Source organism: Drosophila subobscura, chromosome U (genome assembly GCF_008121235.1).
Source record: "Drosophila subobscura isolate 14011-0131.10 chromosome U, UCBerk_Dsub_1.0, whole genome shotgun sequence".
NCBI lineage: Eukaryota > Metazoa > Arthropoda > Insecta > Diptera > Drosophilidae > Drosophila > Drosophila subobscura.
In genome coordinates, this window is record NC_048534.1 from 14991408 (window position 1) to 15010899 (window position 19492).

At 34.8% G+C, this 19492-nt stretch overlaps 3 protein-coding genes across 11 annotated transcripts; 1 reads left to right on the forward strand and 2 right to left on the reverse strand.

Annotated features, from left to right (window-relative positions):
- Positions 1-381: 381 nt before the first annotated feature.
- Positions 382-5408, reverse strand: LOC117901446 (sialin). Of its 4 annotated transcripts, XM_034812187.1 has the most exons (6): positions 5308-5408; positions 4056-4116; positions 3908-3993; positions 2999-3153; positions 1871-2938; positions 382-667 (listed from the first exon to the last, which is right to left on the reverse strand). In XM_034812187.1, the coding sequence occupies exons 3-6, from the start codon at positions 3987-3989 to the stop codon at positions 467-469; spliced, it is 1506 nt and encodes a 501-aa protein (XP_034668078.1). In that variant the 5' UTR covers positions 3990-3993; positions 4056-4116; positions 5308-5408; the 3' UTR covers positions 382-466. The 4 variants fall into 4 exon arrangements, with proteins under 4 accessions (XP_034668078.1, XP_034668079.1, XP_034668082.1 ...); XM_034812188.1 differs by lacking the exon at positions 2999-3153; XM_034812191.1 differs by lacking the exons at positions 3908-3993; positions 4056-4116; positions 5308-5408 and having other exon boundaries at positions 1871-2034; positions 2820-2938.
- A 383-nt stretch (positions 5409-5791) lies between these two features.
- On the reverse strand, positions 5792-8280 carry LOC117901472 (ATP-dependent RNA helicase DHX33). Its single transcript, XM_034812235.1, has 4 exons — positions 7346-8280; positions 7197-7272; positions 6258-7040; positions 5792-6188 (listed from the first exon to the last, which is right to left on the reverse strand). The coding sequence occupies exons 1-4, from the start codon at positions 8185-8187 to the stop codon at positions 5793-5795; spliced, it is 2097 nt and encodes a 698-aa protein (XP_034668126.1). The 5' UTR covers positions 8188-8280; the 3' UTR covers position 5792.
- Positions 8281-8912: 632 nt separating this feature from the next.
- On the forward strand, positions 8913-18976 carry LOC117899978 (nipped-B protein). 6 transcript variants are annotated; one of them, XM_034810142.1, is made up of 24 exons: positions 9625-9784; positions 9849-10020; positions 10074-10192; positions 10257-10404; positions 10485-11050; positions 11105-11157; positions 11230-11458; positions 11519-11683; positions 11778-11956; positions 12015-12455; positions 12522-13199; positions 13263-13491; positions 13732-14056; positions 14122-14350; positions 14852-15046; positions 15119-15211; positions 15273-15763; positions 16224-16372; positions 16440-16730; positions 16797-17032; positions 17092-17249; positions 17325-17988; positions 18043-18261; positions 18325-18976. In XM_034810142.1, the coding sequence occupies exons 1-24, from the start codon at positions 9718-9720 to the stop codon at positions 18472-18474; spliced, it is 6246 nt and encodes a 2081-aa protein (XP_034666033.1). In that variant the 5' UTR covers positions 9625-9717; the 3' UTR covers positions 18475-18976. The 6 variants fall into 6 exon arrangements, with proteins under 6 accessions (XP_034666029.1, XP_034666030.1, XP_034666033.1 ...); XM_034810138.1 differs by adding an exon at positions 8913-9054 and having other exon boundaries at positions 10485-11458; XM_034810139.1 differs by adding an exon at positions 8914-9054 and having other exon boundaries at positions 9620-9784; positions 10485-11458.
- Positions 18977-19492: the final 516 nt, after the last annotated feature.

Genomic DNA, 19492 nt, shown 5'->3' on the forward strand with positions numbered 1-19492 from the left:
GGAATTAGGGCTAAAATAGTGTGTCTTGTAACCAGAAAAGTAGATTGGTTCGTTACAAGGTGGTTTACCTTCGTGATAAATTAGACTCAAATTTAAAGTTTTCCGAACACATTTCTACAATGGTAAATCCGGAAAAGGGATTTCTTCTGTTTATAAAGGACCGAAAAAGCACCTCAACTGCTTTAATCAAAGCTATCTTCTCGCCACTCTGAGAATGTGTATCTAGAGTTGTAAGCAAAGTTGATCGTTTAGAGCCTTATTTTTGGATTATAGTATACCACCACTAATTTCCTTGCTTACCATCCACCTAACTACATATGTATATACATATATTAAATCGAAAATGATTGAAATTACCCAGTAAATATTTCTGTAGGTAAATTGTATTTATATAACAGGTTTCTCTTTTCCAAAATAAGTAAAACAATATTAAAAAGATTTAAGCAGGATATTAAGTAAATAGTTTTCACATTGGTTCAGAAGTGTTATTGAGTTCCCGATTTGATTTTGGAAAAATCTCAGCTTCTTCGTCGGAATGGTCAATTTTGGGTATTTTTATATTCCAGGACTGAATTTCTGCTGTTCCAAATATTTGATATACAATGTAAGTCAATAAGGAAATTACTGCAGCAACTAGAAAAACGTTTCGCCACTGATCAATAGAGTCCTAAAAAAACGAGAAGTACTTTTAATGCTGTATTTAATAATTAAGGTGTTTATATAGATACGTATTATGTAAATGTCTTTTCTAGAAACTAGGATCTATATACATATATCTAATAGTGATTTAATTTAGTCCCAATTTAACGCCATCATTTGAACTCCAGAGCTTTAATAAAACACAGTTAGGTGCAATTTCAATATGATTTATTTTAATGGTTCGATTTTAATTTCCTTCTCAAAACACACAGAACGAAGACGGTTTGCCAACGCGCGAACAGGCAACGCACCTGACCGTGTAAAAAACTGGGAAACCGGATTTATCCCGAAAACTTCCAACGATTGTCTTACCGATTTTCTGTTTTACTGCATCGCAGAACTTAATCGGTCGGGGAACTGAATCCTCTTGAATTGGAATGGAATGGAACATCAGTTGGAATAATCCGAATTTGTGCGACAAGGACTACCTCTCCTTTGAATCGTTCCTTTTTTACACTACGCGACACCATTTTTTCGCTTCGAACCAAACCACCTTTTTTTTATAGATTTGGGGCTTTTAAAATGCTTTACAATTTGATTTTTCAATGGGACAATTTTTTTAAGAAATTTTAAGAAATTTGTATTTGTTTGTATTTGAAGGCCTAATATTTCCCAGACGGTAAGCTGAAACCACAAAGTTTGGGTATACTTTGTACATGCATTCATCGACCCTATAGAAAAACAAAGTTCACTTCAATCATAGGTAAGTTACTTAAGTTATGTGAAAAAAGGAGCGCTAGCGCTAATAAAAACTTTAAAAAAATATACAAGTCTTAAAAAATGATTTAAAGAAAATTTCTGCAAGAGAAAAAAACTATAAGTCTTAAAACAAATTTAAAGCTTTCAGTGTATCATAAAAATTCGGGTTGGTTCGAAGCGTAAATAAAGGGTTCATTTTTCTCGAGCTGTAAATATTATGGCTTTTGAGGTTATTAAAAATACTAAGAACAAAAATTCTTAGCTCACTAAAACGAAGTGCTATTTTTTAGAAGTAATTTAGTAAATACTCGCATAAAAATGGCACAAAATAATCGAAAAAACGATTATAAATCGATTATATCATTGCTTATAAAAAAAGTTTCAAAACTCCTAGATATTAAAAAGAATACTTAGCATCGCTAATATTTACAGCAAAATCTATATATGTATGTACATATATTTTATTATTTACCTCTTGAGTAACAAGAAATCCAGCCGTTAATGGTGAAATAAAGGACGCTGACATATGAATAGTTTGGCAGAATGCTAAGACGGCAGCAGAATGTCCATAATTCGGTGCTATGTCAATTATATTTGCCATTGCTCCTGCATAGGATGCCGTTATAAAAATCACTGCTATAAACCAAATTGATAATAAAAGATGTATGTTATCTACATATCCTATAAAGTATATTAATATCCCTGGAATGATCTGTGATAATGCTGTAAATAATTTTCTCACATTAGTAAGACTTAGGACTTTGTACAATATAAATTTATCAGCAATATAACAAAACAACACCGATGAAAAGTATGAGCAAATAAACGGCATTCCTGACAGAAAACCATTTGTTTCAAAGTTAAACTTTAAGACGTTGCCCATAAATGTGGGTCCGTTTACAATAAAAATATAATGCAGGAATATTCTTCCAAATGTTGTAATTGCAATTGCCCATGCTGGCAGAGACTTAAATATTTGCGGCCATGGCACTTTTAATTTGGTATTAGTAGCCTCTTTACTGACATTTAACTCAATGTAATTTAGTTCCTCTTTAGTAATACGAGGATGTTCACGAGGTGTGTTAAAAGCTAGCAAATACCATAACAAACACCATCCAATCCCTAAAGAACCCGTAGTATAAAATATATATTGCCATCCAAACTGTGATAATATAAATCCGCATAATGGATATGTTAAACCAATTCCAATACTAAATCCTTGAAAACTTGACATAAAACGAGAACGTTCTGTAAGTGGTATCCAGTACCCCACTATGGCATACATAGCAGGCCACGTTAAGCCAGAGGCAAACCCCTGAATAGAACGTAACACAATAACAGCAATGTAATGCAATTCTACGGCCAACGGAATAAGTAGACTACAAAGAGCAGTTGCCAGCTGTGACCATCCAAATACGCACTTGGTTCCAAAAAATTGAGTGGCAACTCCGCCCGCCACCTGGGATAGTACATAACACCAATAGAATGAACTTATTATGACTGATTTTACTATGGATGTCTGCTCTTCAGTACCACCTCCCTAAAAAAGAAAAGAAATCATTTTTAAAAGCTATTAGATAAAATGTTAAGAGTCCATTACCGGGAGTGTATGCGAGGTATTAGTCATGTTCTTGTTCAGATTATCATTTGGATATATTGCAACCAAAGCGAAATTCATATCATTGCGCATCATAAATGATACAAGAAAACCAGACCATGAAAGAAAATACAGAACCAAGCGAGCAGGAATTTTGTCTGGAATTTTAAAATTTTGTTTTTTGTTTTAATTTAAATTGTTTTATATGAAGCGCTTTTGAAAGTAAATATATACTGATTACATTTAATTATTTTAAACATAAATTAAAGATTAGCTTCGGAAACCGAAGGTTACACACGCGCAGTCGGGAAAAACTAGAAACCATCGCCGAAGAATTCGTGCTCGACCGAGAATTAAGTGTCGAGGAATTGTCAAGAAAAGCCAACTGCCAAGCCAACAGGACCTAGCAATTTACAAGAGACCACCACCTCAGGACAATCCGAAAAGCCGAGAGTATACCCAAGTGTCGGACTACATATCCCTGGAGGCCCAGAGACCAAAGCAACCGCGCCGCCCAACGTCGTCACCGCAGCCGATCTCCAGAGGCCTCCATCTTCATCTCCAGAAGCCAGACCCTCACCTATGTATGAACACTTTAATGTGCTTTCTGTTTAATGTCCTGAAGGAAATTTCAAAATACGCTTGTAACAGGGTGATAGTTTAACATTCTGGATACAACATTTGGTTTTCTTTGCTCCTATGGTCCCGTAGCACTAAGCACTCATAAAGACGGACGGACAGACGGTTCGGAAACGTTTCCTTCTGTGTGTTGCATACATCCACTTCGAGCACAAACTTAATATGCACCTTATCTTTTTAAGTAGTGGGTATTACATTCTATAGTACAATTAAGAACAAGGGTCTCAATTAAGGGGATTTAGTTTTAGTTAAAGTGTATCAATCAAAAATTACCTCTAAAATGCCACCGACGCAGGACTCTTCTGGCTTCAAGTTCTTCCTGGGGTATTGAATAAGTGTCCCTCGAATCATACATGTTGCTAATACGAAAAATTAGTATTAAAAATGGGTATGGGTATCAAATTAAAGAATGTATACTTACTGGAATGTTATAAAAACTGTTTATCTAATCGAACTAGGTACTTCATCACCAAATAAAAAACCTAGAATATTTTAATATGTAAAATATTAGTAAGATAAGGCTTCACTAGTCCATTTTGTTATTGAATCTATCCCTCATATCTATGAATGATAATCTACATTTATATGCATGATCATCCTCAGTAAGCACACATATTATTCGTACACCATACATTCATATTGACCCCCTCCACAATCAGTACCGGTTGCAATAACTCTCTCGATGAACTTTTCGGCGTCCGCATCCTTTTTAACAAATATTTTTACGCAGGCATCTTGCAACTGAAGTTAACTAACCGTAGTAAAATTTTCAGCTAGTTGCAGCTTTAAATGAGCCAGATATGATTCATTTTTGTGTAATTTTTTTGGCTGGGTCAAGTTTGACTTCGAAATATGAACAAATGGAATGACACATGGATGCCAATTGTCACTCAAAATAAAGTTTAGGACTTCCTTGTTCATATTTCCTTTAAATAAGACTATTCGTGCAGCTTAAGTTAAAATCCAACACAGGTGAAACACTAGGCTAATACATGTACATAAGTCGAAAACTAAATTTAACATATGATGAGAAAAATGTGAGGCCAATTGTAAGGAATGGCTTAAGGAACTTATAGTTTAGATGCAACTGGAGCTGGACGAATGATTTTTTTAGTCTAACTTGTTCCACCCAAAAAAACAAAATATTAATCTTTTTTTGATAAAATGTGGATTTTTACCACTGCCACCAGCTGAAAATTTCACAAAGTAAGCTCAAAGTTTCATCGTGGGAGTTCTCGCAACCGCTACTGCTTGTGGAAGGGGTTAATATTAGTCATTAGTTGTAAACCAATTACTAGGGGGAAAGGTTGAACCTGTTACCTTTAATATTTGAATTTTAATTGAAGAACCTAATCTCTGTGCGAATAATTTATGAGCGAAAAGAGTGTATCTTTTACTAAAAAATAGTAGATACGTTGGTTTTTGATATAAAATTAACTTTTTCTGCTTACGTTAACCGTACGCCAACTTGTAGGTGTTCAAACTTAGGTGATAAGGGTGTACGAATAATGTGTGTGCCTACTGTATATCATACGTACATATGTATGTGCGTTAATTACAAGTTACATACATTTTTCCATGTGAAAAGATTCTTGCAAGACGATTGTGCATATGATATGTGTACATTCTTCCAGCCTGCCGTAATGACGACTAAATACTGAGTTTTATGTTACCTGTATTGTATATTATTTAACTATTTCCAGTTTGTTGTCAACTAAACATGTTTGCATGCTTATTTTCACCCAATCAGCTGACAAAATCAACGAGCAGTGTGACTGCGCTATTAATAACGCCGTATATCGCCAGACCCTCCAAAATATACCAAAACATACGTTCTCGTTTTAAAAATATACCGTAAATATACCGTAGTCTTATCATTTTACTCGATTTGATGTTCTACTTGATATTACAAGCTGGCAAAGACTTTTAACACTGAAAAAATAATTCAATCCGATTGAAGAATCATTTTGGCTTATTAAAAATACTCCTTGTCTATTGGATTATATCTTATGACCTTATATTTTACAAATTAGTATTTAAAATTTCCATTCTGATTTCTGCGTTTTATATATGATCACAGAAATACACGCCTGTATTTGAAATAATTTGTTTAATTTCTTCTTGGTCCTTATATTATAAAACAGTCCAAAAGCAAACTTTAACAATTATTCAGTATTTTATTTTGGCTTCTTAGACTCGGTACTAGTTCTTTGGCCCAGTCCATATGTATATCTGTGACTAGTCGAAGATAGTTACTGTCCGTTTGAACAAAGTGAGTAAACAATATACATTTGGGTTTGTACTTTAGGTGAAAGACACTTGAAGGGTGAATTTTAGCCTTAAGATTGCCGGAACAAGTTAAGTATGAACCGTCCTTTTGCAATATGGCAATATTTTCGAAAAATCCGCTTAAAAGACATTTTTTAAACAATTCAATGTTTTCCGAGCTGTTAATAGTTAGGCCCAATCGCTCGCTTATTTCTGACAATTGACGACAAATGTTACGAGCGTATATTAGACTGCGGTAATTTAAATAATTGTCGTGACACCACACCTAAAAAAATAAACAAACCAATCGCATAAAATCACAAATATAAATGTAGATATCAAGTGTGCTTCTTACCTTCTGCTGTTCTGTCTTTAAAAATAAATTAAAAACATTTAGCAGCGTTAAATGATCTCCGTGCTTAGAGCTAAACTTGGCATGTGCAAGTGAAGCCAATTCATTTTTAGCGATGCTTGAAATAAAAATATTATCACTCGAAAGGACTGAAACAAGGCGTAACATTTCCTCCATACAACCAACCTTTGAAGCTGATATTAACAATTTAGAATACTTGGGATCTAATGGATACTGGGACATTAAACGACCCAAAGGTGTAATACACGATATAGGTCCATATTCTATAGCCCCAAGGCCACTCAAACTTCTGTATGCACTAATCAGTGATTCTTCTAATGGAGCATCTAAGAAATCAAAATTATTGCAGTCTACATCCATAGCCAAAAGATGAAGCACTGTTGAGGTCGGGTTTGTTCTCAGAATTTCCGGCTGAGTCAAGTTCATAAAAGAGTCCATTTCGCTTTTTGCATATACCCGGTAACATATTCCAGGTGCATCACGACCTGCCCGTCCAGTGCGTTGCCATGCTTGTGCTCGTGATATTCGAACGGTTTTTAAAATATCAATTCCGTCAACGGAATTAAAATATTTCTCTTTTACAAATCCACAATCGATGACGCAGCGTATACCAGGTATGGTAATCGACGTTTCAGCTATATTTGTGGCTAACACAATTTTCCGTATATTTGATGGACAAGGCAAAAAACATTCCAGCTGCATGTTGTGTGATAATTGAGCGTACATTGTACAAACACGTACGTTTGTGGGTCCATTTACATTTATCTTAAAACAGATAAAATAATATTTTGTATTTAAATTATTTAAATAACAATTAAATATATGGAATATACTGATGGATTATATATAAGTATACATTTCACCTACATGAATGATGTATAATAAACAATATCAAAAGCTGTATTTAAATGAAAAACTCACCTTCGAAAGTGCTCGAATTTGTCGAGCCAACGTTTCAATTTCTTCTTGTCCCGTTAGGAAGATTAAAACATCATGGCTGTGAAGTGATTTGATAAATTATAATTCATTTTTTAAAATTATTATTATTATTATTTTGTATATGTACATACTTAATTGGTTCAGTGCGATGAATATAAAAAAGTGTTACTAGTACCGCGTGGATATAGTCATCATGTGGTTCCTTGGCATGCAATACACGGACGGGATGCGTTCTCCCCTCTAAATACAATCCCTTACACTTAAAATATTTTCCGAAATGATCAATATCCATCGTCGCAGAGGTAATCACAACTTTTAAAATTGGTAAGTTTTTTCTACTTCTTTCCCTTTGAGCTTCTTTTACAATTCCAAATAATAAGTCGGCATTTACAGTACGTTCATGAGCTTCATCCAAAATGATTACAGAATATTTGAGCAAAAGGCGGTCTTCTATAGATTCCCGTAATAATATACCATCTGTCAGATAACGAATTTTTGTATTCTTTGAAGTAAGATCCTCGAAACGAACTGTATATCCCACAATATCGCCAACACTACTTGACAACTCCTGCGCGACTCGCTTTGCTACTGTGATTGCTGCTACTCGACGTGGCTGAGTAATACCAATCATGCTACTCTTTGCATATCCTTCATGTAAAAGAAACTGGGGAATTTGTGTTGTTTTCCCTGATCCTGTTTCACTCATAATTAAAACAGTGTCATTATTCTCTATCTCCTTCAATATTCTATGTCGGCAATTGTATACTGGCAACGAGGTTTTTTGTAGTCCAATGCAATTTCTTTTACTAGCTGGTAAAACAGGTAGCGTGTTTTGAGGCGTGGACAGCGGGTAGGTGAATTTATTTTTCACGTCCATATCAGATTTGACTGCCTCAGCTTTCCGCTTAGTGGCAAAATTCGTTGATATAAGCCGTACATCAGAATTATTGGTCAATGAATATTTTGAATCCATTCTTAGATTTTCTGATACAACTAACGATAATCTATATTCTATTTATATGCTGTGCAAGTTCTAATTTTAGGCTAGGCGCGTTTGTTAATCACAAATTGAAACAATTGTTTTGGTTAAAATCAAGCGTGCTATGTAGTGTGACCGCGTAATTATCGAAAAAAAATACCGTTTGGACCTCAGAGAAACTTACCGTAAATATACCGATGAGAAATAATGGGCTCGTTCACCATGAAAAATGTATATAATACATTTGGGGCACTAAATTTTTTATATTTAATAATGATTTTCTTTTCGGGATGCATTTATTTTTAATATTTGATATTCTTGGAGAGCATTTCGCTGCTCAGATGCTGCTAAAAATGTACGGAAGTATCAAGCTTTGATGATTTTTCTGTGGTTTCATTTACGAAATGTTGACTTTAAAAACTCAGGAAAAGTCGTATAGGCGGCTGAGGGTTTCCGTATAATCTTTTGAGATGGACCTCTAGCTCTCTTTACCTGTTATGGCTACTTCTGGAGTACCACAGGGTAGCTTTCTAGGCACTTGATACTCTTGGTGTTAAACCAGACCCCAAGTTATAGTTTTCTAAACACATTTCTACCATGGTTAATAAATCAACAGCAAACACTTTGTAGTTTCAACCATTTCTCGAGTACCATAAATGAGTTATCTTTATCAACCCTGCAATAGGATTCAATAGCTGACTGTCATACAATCTGTTTACTTAGAGCGTTCAGTCTCCGTTCATGTTCCGTCGGCCATGTTCCTTTAAAATCTCCATTTCTGAAAATGAATAAATGAACTGACTTTAATAGCTGCAAAGTATTTATTGTGTTGAATGTGTGCCGTATATAAAATGAATAAAAGTATATTTGAAGGAGGTCTAGTGCTAACTAAGAAAACCAAAGTACCAAAATCAAGGCAACTATTCTATGGATATGTTTGTATTCTTGCATTGGGAAATATAATATATATTTTTTTCCGACTTTTCCAAGTGTTTTTTGTGCGATAATAACTATTTTTCGGCTAAACACTAAGATAAATCTCATATACGTGAATTTGTGAGACACATGTACAAATGGATGTACAAATGAATATATTGGATATTGCCAAGGAATGAAATCTACATGCATACATACATACATAACAATGTATGTACATGGCTGGCAGACTTGAGTATAAACATATGTATGCATGTGTTGCTCCAAATAAATATTTGAATGCTTTAATAAATAAAATATTCATTAATTGTGCGTTAGAATAAGGGTGTTAACCTAGATGTACGTATGTACATACTTATGTCGACAATTCTACACCTACATATTTATGAATGTCTAAAATGTGTACATATGTGTCATACGCATAATTTGGTAACCACTCAATTAAAACAAATTCTGCATTTATCTGCATTCTTGCCCCATTTATTGTCAGTTTAGACCTACCATTTCTACAAATCAAACGGAATCGTATATAAAAACAAACCACTGTAAAAAGGGCACACCACTCTGAATACAAGCTTGTCGTAAATAATGGGGGACCGTGACATCCCGAGCGTACCCGTCACAACGTTAGCGGGTCTAACCAGCACTTCTGATTGTAAGTATTCATTTATATATTGTCCTTTCAAATGCAATAAATTCATTCATTGTTTTTTACGAAGTGCTCAGCGAGTTACCTGTATCCGATTCACTCCTGAGTGCGGCCTCATTGAATAAGTCACTATTGTTCCATGCTTTAGTAGCCAGTGAATCTGATAATTTGCTTTCTGTTCGAGATGGAGCTCTCGTACGTCAGTTAGTAAATGCGATTGAACAAACAAATTCTGACAATATGTAAGTACGGTTTTATATTTAATAATTCAGCACTAATCATGATTATTTTTTAGCGAGTTAAAACCAGAGTATACCTTTGAACAACATGGAACTAATATAAGTACTTATCCAGAGCTGCTGCAGGGCATTTACAATTTCCGCCCAACTGTTTTCAACACGCCATTAAAGATAAGTAAGTAGCAACAGTAATAATATATATATGTGATTTTTCTTACCATATTATTTGTATAATCCAGTGCGTTATGACCATAACAATGCCAAGGAATTAACCCCGAGCGAACACATTGTGGGCCAATTACATTCCTCTCAGCAGGCGACAGCATCATCTACTGATATATCACAAAATATGCAACAAGCGCAAACGTATATTGAGAAATCTTCCAGGTGGGAATCATTAACTTTTAGTGTTCAACTGTCGTACCTTATTAACTTCATAAATAATTCTGAAAACTGCTTCTTTTTAGTGTGGCTGCTACTGACGTGCTTCCAGATGAGTATTCCATGATTAGTTCCAGGACAAACATGAATGAAATCAACAAACGAATGGAGAAACCACCAAACCTAGAGGAAAATGTTACACAAACATTTTCAAAAATTGAGGAAATGGATATCGCTCATAAAATTGCAGAAACCAAGAACCCAAATTCATCTCTATACTCAGCGCAGCAACAGTATTTCAGTCAACTTAAAGTTCGAGAATATTCATTAAATTGCGATAATCTTAAACAAGTAGACAATCATCCATCTTTTCAACGGATGCCAGATGAATTATTATTTTTGGAATCACCAATTTACCATTTACAACCTGCTATGACAGAATCCCAAGCTCCCACAACATCGACCTCAATGATCCAAGGCAACTTCCAAAATGTATTAAATATACAACAACAACAGCGGATTACGGAATCAGCTGCACATCAAAAAGATCAAGCGACATCTTTACTGCCAAACAAACAAAATCAGTTACCGACGCTAACAACCAACGTGCCAGACTTACACTTATTACCTGCAACTTCAACATCGCTAATAAGTAATAATAATCGACCTGCCATTAGCCAAGAACCTCATCAAAACAATATTTCAGCTTCGACAGCTACTTCGACATCGACGTCATCGAGTGGCAAGTCCGAGGTTCGGGTATGTATAAATCGTCTTAACGTTGAGGATACTCGCTTGATGCAGCAAAGTATTAAAAAGTTTGTACAAAAGTCACCAGAATTGGCTAGAAGTATGGGGTTACTACAACAATCATCAGAACAACAGCCCAATACAAGTTTGAATGTTATGCCTATGACTGAGCTAGGAGTCGGTGAGACTACTACGGAAACTTTAAGCACAGAACTGGATATGTTTTCAACGATTAAAGCAGATGAGAAACGGTATGCTTCAAAGCGAAAGATGGCTGTTTCTATTGGTGATATTCCCCCGGAACAAATATGTAAGTACCCCATTAATAATAGTTGCAAACTATCTTTAACTTACGTTTGATTCTTTTTAGTCTCAAAACCCAAAGTGCGTCGCGTCGAACGAATAATAGCCATTGCAAACTCAAAAGATTTAAAGGATGAAGTAACTCGATCACAAACATATCAACATTTTATGAGAAATATGGAACAAATTATTGAGATGTTGGACGATACGGAGTCCCCAAATTTTGATTCAGGTATTTAAATAAAAATATTAACCTTGCCTATACAAAGAATTGTATGTTATATTAATTAACTCTTAATAATATAATAATTTCTTTACATTTGCAGAACACTTTGACGAAAATATTGAATGCATTTCCCCAAAACTTCTTAATACGATGAGCAATGATGTTGCAAAGTTGAAAGCTAAACAAGCCTTAGACTCCATTCCGAAAAACAAGTTAACGCTTCTAATAAATTACGCTATGCGTAACGTTTATTTAGCCAGAAACTCTTTTGCTGGACCAGTAAGTATTATATTATATCATGAACTACTTTTCATGTTGATTTCATAAATAATTGCAGGAGGACGAAGATGAAATTGTAGATGATGAAGTAATAGACAAAATTTTAAATGCAATGGATGCTTGCCTACTTATATGCAATATATATTCGACCGTGAGCGATCTTAAGTTTCTGCAAGAGGATAACATTTCACATATTATAAAGTTTGCCCAATTTCAACTGCGCGAAACAATATTTCCATCTCATGATCCTGTGTATACAGTTAAGAGTATGAAGAAAAGTACTAATCGCAAAAAAATGAAGTCACAACAAGGACATCATCGAAACTTACAGCTTTTTTACTCGAAAACAGTTGAGCTCTTAAAGGTTTTTGTGGCACTTTTTGATAAGTGTATTTTTGTGGATACCATAGTTTTACCGTTGTCGACGCTTGCTATAGAACCATTCTTTGTAGACAATATTGAAACGTTGCAATTTGTGTGCCTGGAACTGGTTACCACTGTAAGTAATGAAAATCAATGAAATACTTATTAGTATATAATATCTTTAAACTTTTGTATATTTCAGATATTTCGGAAAGAAAGATACGATAAAATAAGGAACAGTATCTTAGGAGACATATTATCTTCGATTGATCGTTTGCCTTCATCGAAGAAAAACCTTCGTCCGTATAAACTTACAAATAATGGCGGAAATATTCAAATGGTTACAGCACTTGTGCTACAATTAATTCAATGTGCTACAATTTTACCAGACTCGCTTTGTGATAATGTAAAAACGACTGCTGCATTTCAACTGAGTGTTGATAATGACGATGATCCTGCTAAGAAAATAGTAAAGCCCAACAAAGATATTGTGGTTTTAAAAAAGTATGATGTAGCTGTCAGTATTGGTGGCAATTTCTTAACAACTTTTTTAAACAAGTGCAAGTCCCGATCTAATGAAACAGATTTTCGACCACTCTTTGAAAACTTTATCCATGATTTGCTGGCCACTGTGAACAAGCCCGAATGGCCCGCATCTGAATTGTTGCTTTCACTACTGGGTACCATGCTGGTTCGATATGTATCTGATAAGGGTATAGAGCAGAGCATTCGTTTAGTATCCTTAGATTACCTTGGCATAGTAGCTGCTCGTCTCCGCAAAGACACAGTTGAGTCTCGATGTAAAGTGAATATAATTGATTCAATGATTAAATCAATAAAAGTGGAGCAAGAAAAGGAGGGAGATCTTTCAAACAGTAACGTATGTATTTACATTAATAGATTTTAAGTCATCACGTTTTAAGTACTATTATATACTTCACAGGCAAAAATTGAACTACACCCTGAGGAACAGCGAACGGAATTTCTGCAAAAGATTCTTCTTGATTTTCTAGCTGTAAATGCTCAAGAAGAAAACTTAATTTGGGACTACGCACGACACTTTTATTTGGCTCAATGGTATCGAGATGTTATTTATCAAAGACGTCGAATAAAGGATGGAGAAAAAGGCTTCGCATTGAGAAAATCAAAAAGCCGAGACAAACGGAAAACAGGTATTATTCACATTAATTTGTATTTTCATGCAGTCTACTTGAGAAAAAAGTGGCTAATATCTCTTCGATTGCGGTCCTTAGTTATTGGCCATGCTGATAGAGTTTGAGCCGCAAGAATATATAGAGACAGGCTCCTGGTTTCACTTACTTTTGCGCTCCGGTATTCGCAAATGTATTCGCTACTGCAGCATTTACAAATTCTATATTATATTTATATTTTCGAAAATGATTTACTTCAAGGTGAATACTTGGATACATCCGATTCAGAATCCGGCGAAGATCATTATAATGAAGATACGAAAAAGAATGGAAACCCGCCTATTGATTTGATTGATTATGAACTTAATCTGGAAATTTTTAACGTGTTAGAGGAACGGAAACAATATTTAATCAGTAAAATAAAGCCATATTCGGTTTCTGGCGAGCAACATCACACATCACAACAGCAAATTAAGACTTATATAGATTATAATAATGCACAGCTAATAGCGCAATATTTAGCTACTAAACGGCCCTTTAGTCAGTCATTTGATGGATGCTTGAAGAAAATTATTTTAGTCGTTAAGTGAGTATTACCTCTGATGTTCTATCGCTACAGTTGTAAATAACAACTTATTTTTAATTTTACAGTGAACCGTCCATAGCAGTAAGGACCCGTGCAATGAAATGTCTCGCTAACATTGTGGAAGTGGATCCATTGGTATTGAAACGAAAAGATATGCAAATGGGTGTTAACCAGAAATTCTTAGACACTGCTATCTCAGTACGCGAAGCGGCTGTAGATTTGGTTGGGAAATTCGTACTCAGCAATCAAGAATTAATTGATCAGTATTACGATATGCTATCGACTCGAATATTGGTGAGATATATAGATAATAAGAAGTATTTAGTATTCGGGGTACCTGTTTTCACCTACTGACAAGCTTACAATCGATTATGTTAGTCACTTAGCATAATTTATGCGTAAAATCTAAATGCTAAATTTAGTGTTTTACCCACACAATTCTTTTAGATTCTTTTTGTAGTACAAAATTACCGTTTTGAAAATGGAATGAATTTGCATATTGCGAATATGAGAGCACGTCTTTAATGAAAACCGAAACCCGGCCGAATATGTGTACTACAAAACAATAGAGCCTTGCTGAATCTACCGTATATTCGAATCCACAGATAAAGACATGGCCACATTAATGCGTATCAATCTTATTGTTTAAAAAACTTCACTGGTGCACGTACAAAACAAGCACGTAATATACTTTGCCAAAAAAGAGAACGATTACTGTGGATTCAAGCTGGGTTCTAATCTTTAAAATAATATTAAATTGAACGTACATCATTTTTTGTTTTCATTATGTTTTAGGATACTGGAGTCTCCGTAAGAAAAAGAGTTATTAAAATTTTGCGTGATATTTGTATAGAATATCCAGACTTTGCGAAAATTCCCGAAATTTGTGTTAAGATGATTCGTCGCGTAAACGATGAGGAAGGCATCCAAAAGCTTGTGACCGAAGTGTTTATGAAAATGTGGTTCACACCGTGTATAAAAAACGATAAAGTTAGTAAACAAAGTATATGCAAATATGATAGATGTCTTACTAATTCTTTCTGTGTTTGTATTGATATTTAGCACGGAATACAAAGGAAAATCAATCAGATTATAGACGTGGTAAATACAGCTCATGATACTGGAACTATATGGCTAGAAGGGCTGTTAATGAGTGTACGTACTATTCGTAATTAAAATATCACAAAAATGTGTACAACATATTTGTATCTTTCAGATTTTCAAACCTAAAGATATGTTAAAAAATGACGGAAGTATCCAAGAACCCGTAAAGAAAAATACTGAGCCACCGCAAGAAATTGTGCTAGCATGTCAGCAATTGGCGGATGGGCTCATAGACAGATTGATTGAATTAGAGGACACGGATAACGCGAGAATGCTCGGCTGCATAACCACACTTCATTTGCTAGCAAAAGTGCGACCACAACTGTTGGTTCGGCATGCAATGACCATTGAGCCTTATCTTAATATTAAATGTCATTCAGCTACAGCTGCAAAATTCATATGTGCTGTTGCAGATATTCTCGAAAAGGTGGTGCCTCTTGTTAATAATGCTAGCGAGTCTTTTTTGGCTTCTTTGGAAGAGCATTTAATGCTCTTGGTTGTATCGAGAAACCAAGCAGAAGTAACCAGTTGCGTATCCTGTTTGGGCGCACTCGTCAATAAGATAACAAAGAACTATAAATTGATCCGCGATTGTTTTCAAAAGTATGTATTTTCATTTCCATAATTTATATAATTAATATTAATTGGTACACTCTTTAATGTCATATTAGTGCATAAGTTCCACTCGAATGGAAACTTTTCCGAATCCATAAAGCCGAGTCGATATAGCCATGTCTTGTCTGTCCGTCCCTCCGTCCGTTTTGAATCCAGACTACTATCACACTGTTACAAATGTTGACACAGTTAAGAAATCCAAATATTTTCAACGATATTTTCAATACAACCCGATAAAAAAGACATTTTACAACTTAATTACAAATTAATTAAATTACAACCATAATTACAAATTAATCATCGTTCAACTAACTTAGATTTCAGTGACTGTTTCTGCACGAAAATCCTTGATAACTCGCGGTCCATCTAGGTTAATTTTGTTTGAATATTCACCGACTGTGCATGGATACTTATAATTTGTTATAAACATTTGTTGTTTGTTCTCTAGGTTTTATCGCGTTCTTGATGTTTCTCGGAATCAAGTGCTTCAAAAAAACTGCAGTGCAGATAATATTTACACACCAAGCTTTCGACGAAGCCTATTTACGATTGGAATCTTAATGCGGTACTTTGATTTTAAGTCACCTATTGCTTTAGGTAAGTGTAATTATGAGTTTCATTGTGATTAACTATTTTTTTTGTTTGCTTATGTTTGCCTTTTCAGGTGAAACAAATGGTGGAGGCCTTCCGGTATCGATATGCGATGATGTGTTTGAGTGTTTGATGTTCTTTTGTCGTTGCTCAAATCAAGAGATTCGAAAGCAATCTCTGATATCACTTGGATCTTTTTGTGTTCTAAATGATGATTACTTAACACGATCTGAGCTAAAACAGTTTTACTGTGATTTGTTAAACTCTACTGCAAGCGATGGAGGTATCAAAATAATATGTATGCGTAATATTTGGATATACTTAACAGAATCAGAGATGTTTATGCACAATAAGGAAAAAGAATGTTAGTATAGTCTGTTTTGGGCTGTTTAAATGGAAGTACCTAACTTCATACATTTTTAATTTTTAGGGGAAAAACAATCGAAGCATGAAGACCTCAAGGAAATGAATGACGTTTCATCTGGCATGTCTAGTCGGATCATTCAGCTCTATTTGGAAGAGATCCTCAACTGTTTTCTCAATCGGGATGATACAGTACGGCTGTGGGCTGTTAAGGTTGTGCACATTGTACTGCGCCAGGGCTTAGTTCATCCTGTTAGAATGGTTCCATATCTAATATGCCTAAGTACCGATCCAAAGATAGAGGTTCGTATCTATTTGTTTATTTTGAAAATGAATATTTTAATATTCTCTTGATATTTCAGTCGGCCCATAGAGCTGATGCCTTATTGAAAGACATCGATAAAACCTATTCCGGTTTCGTGAATATGAAAGTTCAATTTGGATTACAACTTTGCTTTAAGTTACAGCAAATATTGCAAATAAATAACCGGGGAAAACTGGAAATAATTCGAGGTTATGCGTGAGTATTTAAATAATTTATATCAATTTATTTATCCGCTCTAATGTGTACTGTTTTTTTCTTTATTGTGTTTAGAAAACGAGGACCAGAAAAAGTGACTACTGCTTTAAATGACTTTCTTTACACGTTACTTCGTTCTACAAAGCCACAAAGACGTGCACTGGTTCAGACTGTTACTAAACAGTTTGACGATCAGAAAACATCGCTACAGCAAATGCTGTATATAGCCGATAATCTAGCATACTTTCCGTATGTCGTTCAAGATGAGCCTTTATATCTAATACATCAAATAGACTTGCTGATATCAATGGCTGGAACACATCTGCTTGCAACGTTTAAGGAACATTTGAATCCAAATGAAAAAGAAGGAGATGTATTAGAGGATGAAGATGATGTAGAAGATCCTCAAGTGTTATTTAATCGTTTGCCGGAAGACATGACTGAGATAAAAAAATGTATAACATCCGCCCAAGCGTGTATGCTCCTTTTAATACTGAAAGATCATTTAAAGGACATGTATGGCCTCACAGATGGTAAAATTTCAAGATATTCGCCTTCTGAACAAAAAATGTATGAAAAGGCGATAACACGTAGAAGCGTCGTCGACTTCAACCCTAAAACAACAATTGATTTGATTAAGAAACAGAAGTCAAACGATCTTTCAGACTCAGAACCTGATTGCTCTTCAAGACCTCTTACAGATGATGAAAAATTAGACCTTGTCGTCAAGTACCTCGATGTAAGTAACTTGAATTTCGCTGTATACATATTAATATAACAATTGTATTTTTAGTTTAAGCAACTTATGTTAAAGCTGGATCCAGAGGACGGAGATTCAGAAGGAGATGAAATGCGTGAAAAATCAAACTTAAATAACTCGTCTATTTCTGATGGTGTAGTCTACTTAAACTCTACAAAAGGTTCACAGCCATCAAATAATGACAGCAGCTTTTGTTCGACACCAAATGTCAGTCACGTTCAATCATCAATAACAGCTGCGACTTCAACAGATGTAAGTGTTTATATAAAATGTTTCATTGTATTAAACTGATTTATAACTTGAACGTTGATTTAGGAAGGTACACCAAGGTCCCAAATCGTGAAATCATCAATTATTCCTACAAAACCAAGTGCTCGTAAGCAATGCATAGCACGAACTAAACGAAAACGCCGCAAGATAATGTCGTCTGACGATGAAGATGTCAGTGATGAGGAATATGCGTGAGCTTCATCGTTTTTTGTTTTCCTGTAAATGCTTTATCAACTAATAACAACTCGTTTTGGTATACTTAAATATTACTCTAAAATACAAAATATACTATTTTCGTGGTCGTTGTGCACTAAACCTATCATAGACAAAAAAAACCCTATAATAATACATGTACAAAAATCAATAAATGTTTCTTTAAAAATTAATGTAATCATTAAGCGATTCAAATATTTAATAGGGTTAATTCAGCATAATTAACTATTATGCTTAAATATATGTTCACAATCTTAAACTATAAGATTTTAATAAATATTTGCAAATACAAAAAAAAAACATAATCTTTTATTAGAGTTTGTTAACTAAATTCCTTTTTCTTTAAAAATTAAATCTAAGTATAAGTTTAATTTATTAAGAACAACAATATAAATAGTTTTATAATAAGATATAGAAAATATAAATATGTAAATTTCGTAAAAATAAGATTTTGTAATCTTACTAATAAACCAAGTACAACCAATATTCTTCCTTTTATGTTTTCTAACCAGCTCCTCGGCTCGAAGGGCACATTTTGTTTAGATAAACGGTAAATAAGGCACACCAGCTGAAAACAATATTTACGTTATCATTGCATAGCATTGCACACATGCGATGACGCATTACCTGATGGGCCTTTCCTGGGCCTTCCTCAGGCGACTCACAGGCCTCGCTCAATCCGCTGGCTACACTGAATGTTTTCTTTCGCTGTCGCTGGGCTCCTCTTATACTCCTGCTCGCGCAGCGGCCCACCGCTTCGCTGCCCAGCTGCAACGGTGCATTAGCCTAGCATTAGCCGTCTACAAAATAAAGCAGCTGGAATGTAGTTAAGACGGCCACAATCCAAGACTCCAGAATTAGGACGAGTCCATCTATGAAGTACCTGGAGGTCAGGATTGACCATGGGCTTAGCGTCAAGGCTTCAAAAAGTACGAAAGCAATAAAGCCGGTAACACGGCGGTTGCCCTTTCCAGAATAATATCAAACACAAGTCCAAAAC

Bases quoted from the DNA above. Each gene is read 5' to 3' on its own strand.
- LOC117901446 (XM_034812187.1), bottom strand. From the start codon at position 3,989: ATGTATGATTCGAGGGACACTTATTCAATACCCCAGGAAGAACTTGAA. The intron at 2,939-2,998 runs GTAATGGACTCT...TTTCTTTTTTAG, and splicing joins ATACCTCGCATACACTCCCG to GGAGGTGGTACTGAAGAGCA. The intron at 668-1,870 runs GTAAATAATAAA...TCGTTTTTTTAG, and splicing joins GATTTCTTGTTACTCAAGAG to GACTCTATTGATCAGTGGCG.
- LOC117901472 (XM_034812235.1), bottom strand. From the start codon at position 8,187: ATGGATTCAAAATATTCATTGACCAATAATTCTGATGTACGGCTTATA. The intron at 7,273-7,345 runs GTATGTACATAT...ATCACTTCACAG, and splicing joins CATCGCACTGAACCAATTAA to CCATGATGTTTTAATCTTCC. The intron at 6,189-6,257 runs GTAAGAAGCACA...TTATTTTTTTAG, and splicing joins TAAAGACAGAACAGCAGAAG to GTGTGGTGTCACGACAATTA.
- LOC117899978 (XM_034810138.1), top strand. From the start codon at position 9,718: ATGGGGGACCGTGACATCCCGAGCGTACCCGTCACAACGTTAGCGGGT. The intron at 12,456-12,521 runs GTAAGTAATGAA...TGTATATTTCAG, and splicing joins GCCTGGAACTGGTTACCACT to ATATTTCGGAAAGAAAGATA. The intron at 18,262-18,324 runs GTAAGTGTTTAT...ACGTTGATTTAG, and splicing joins CAGCTGCGACTTCAACAGAT to GAAGGTACACCAAGGTCCCA.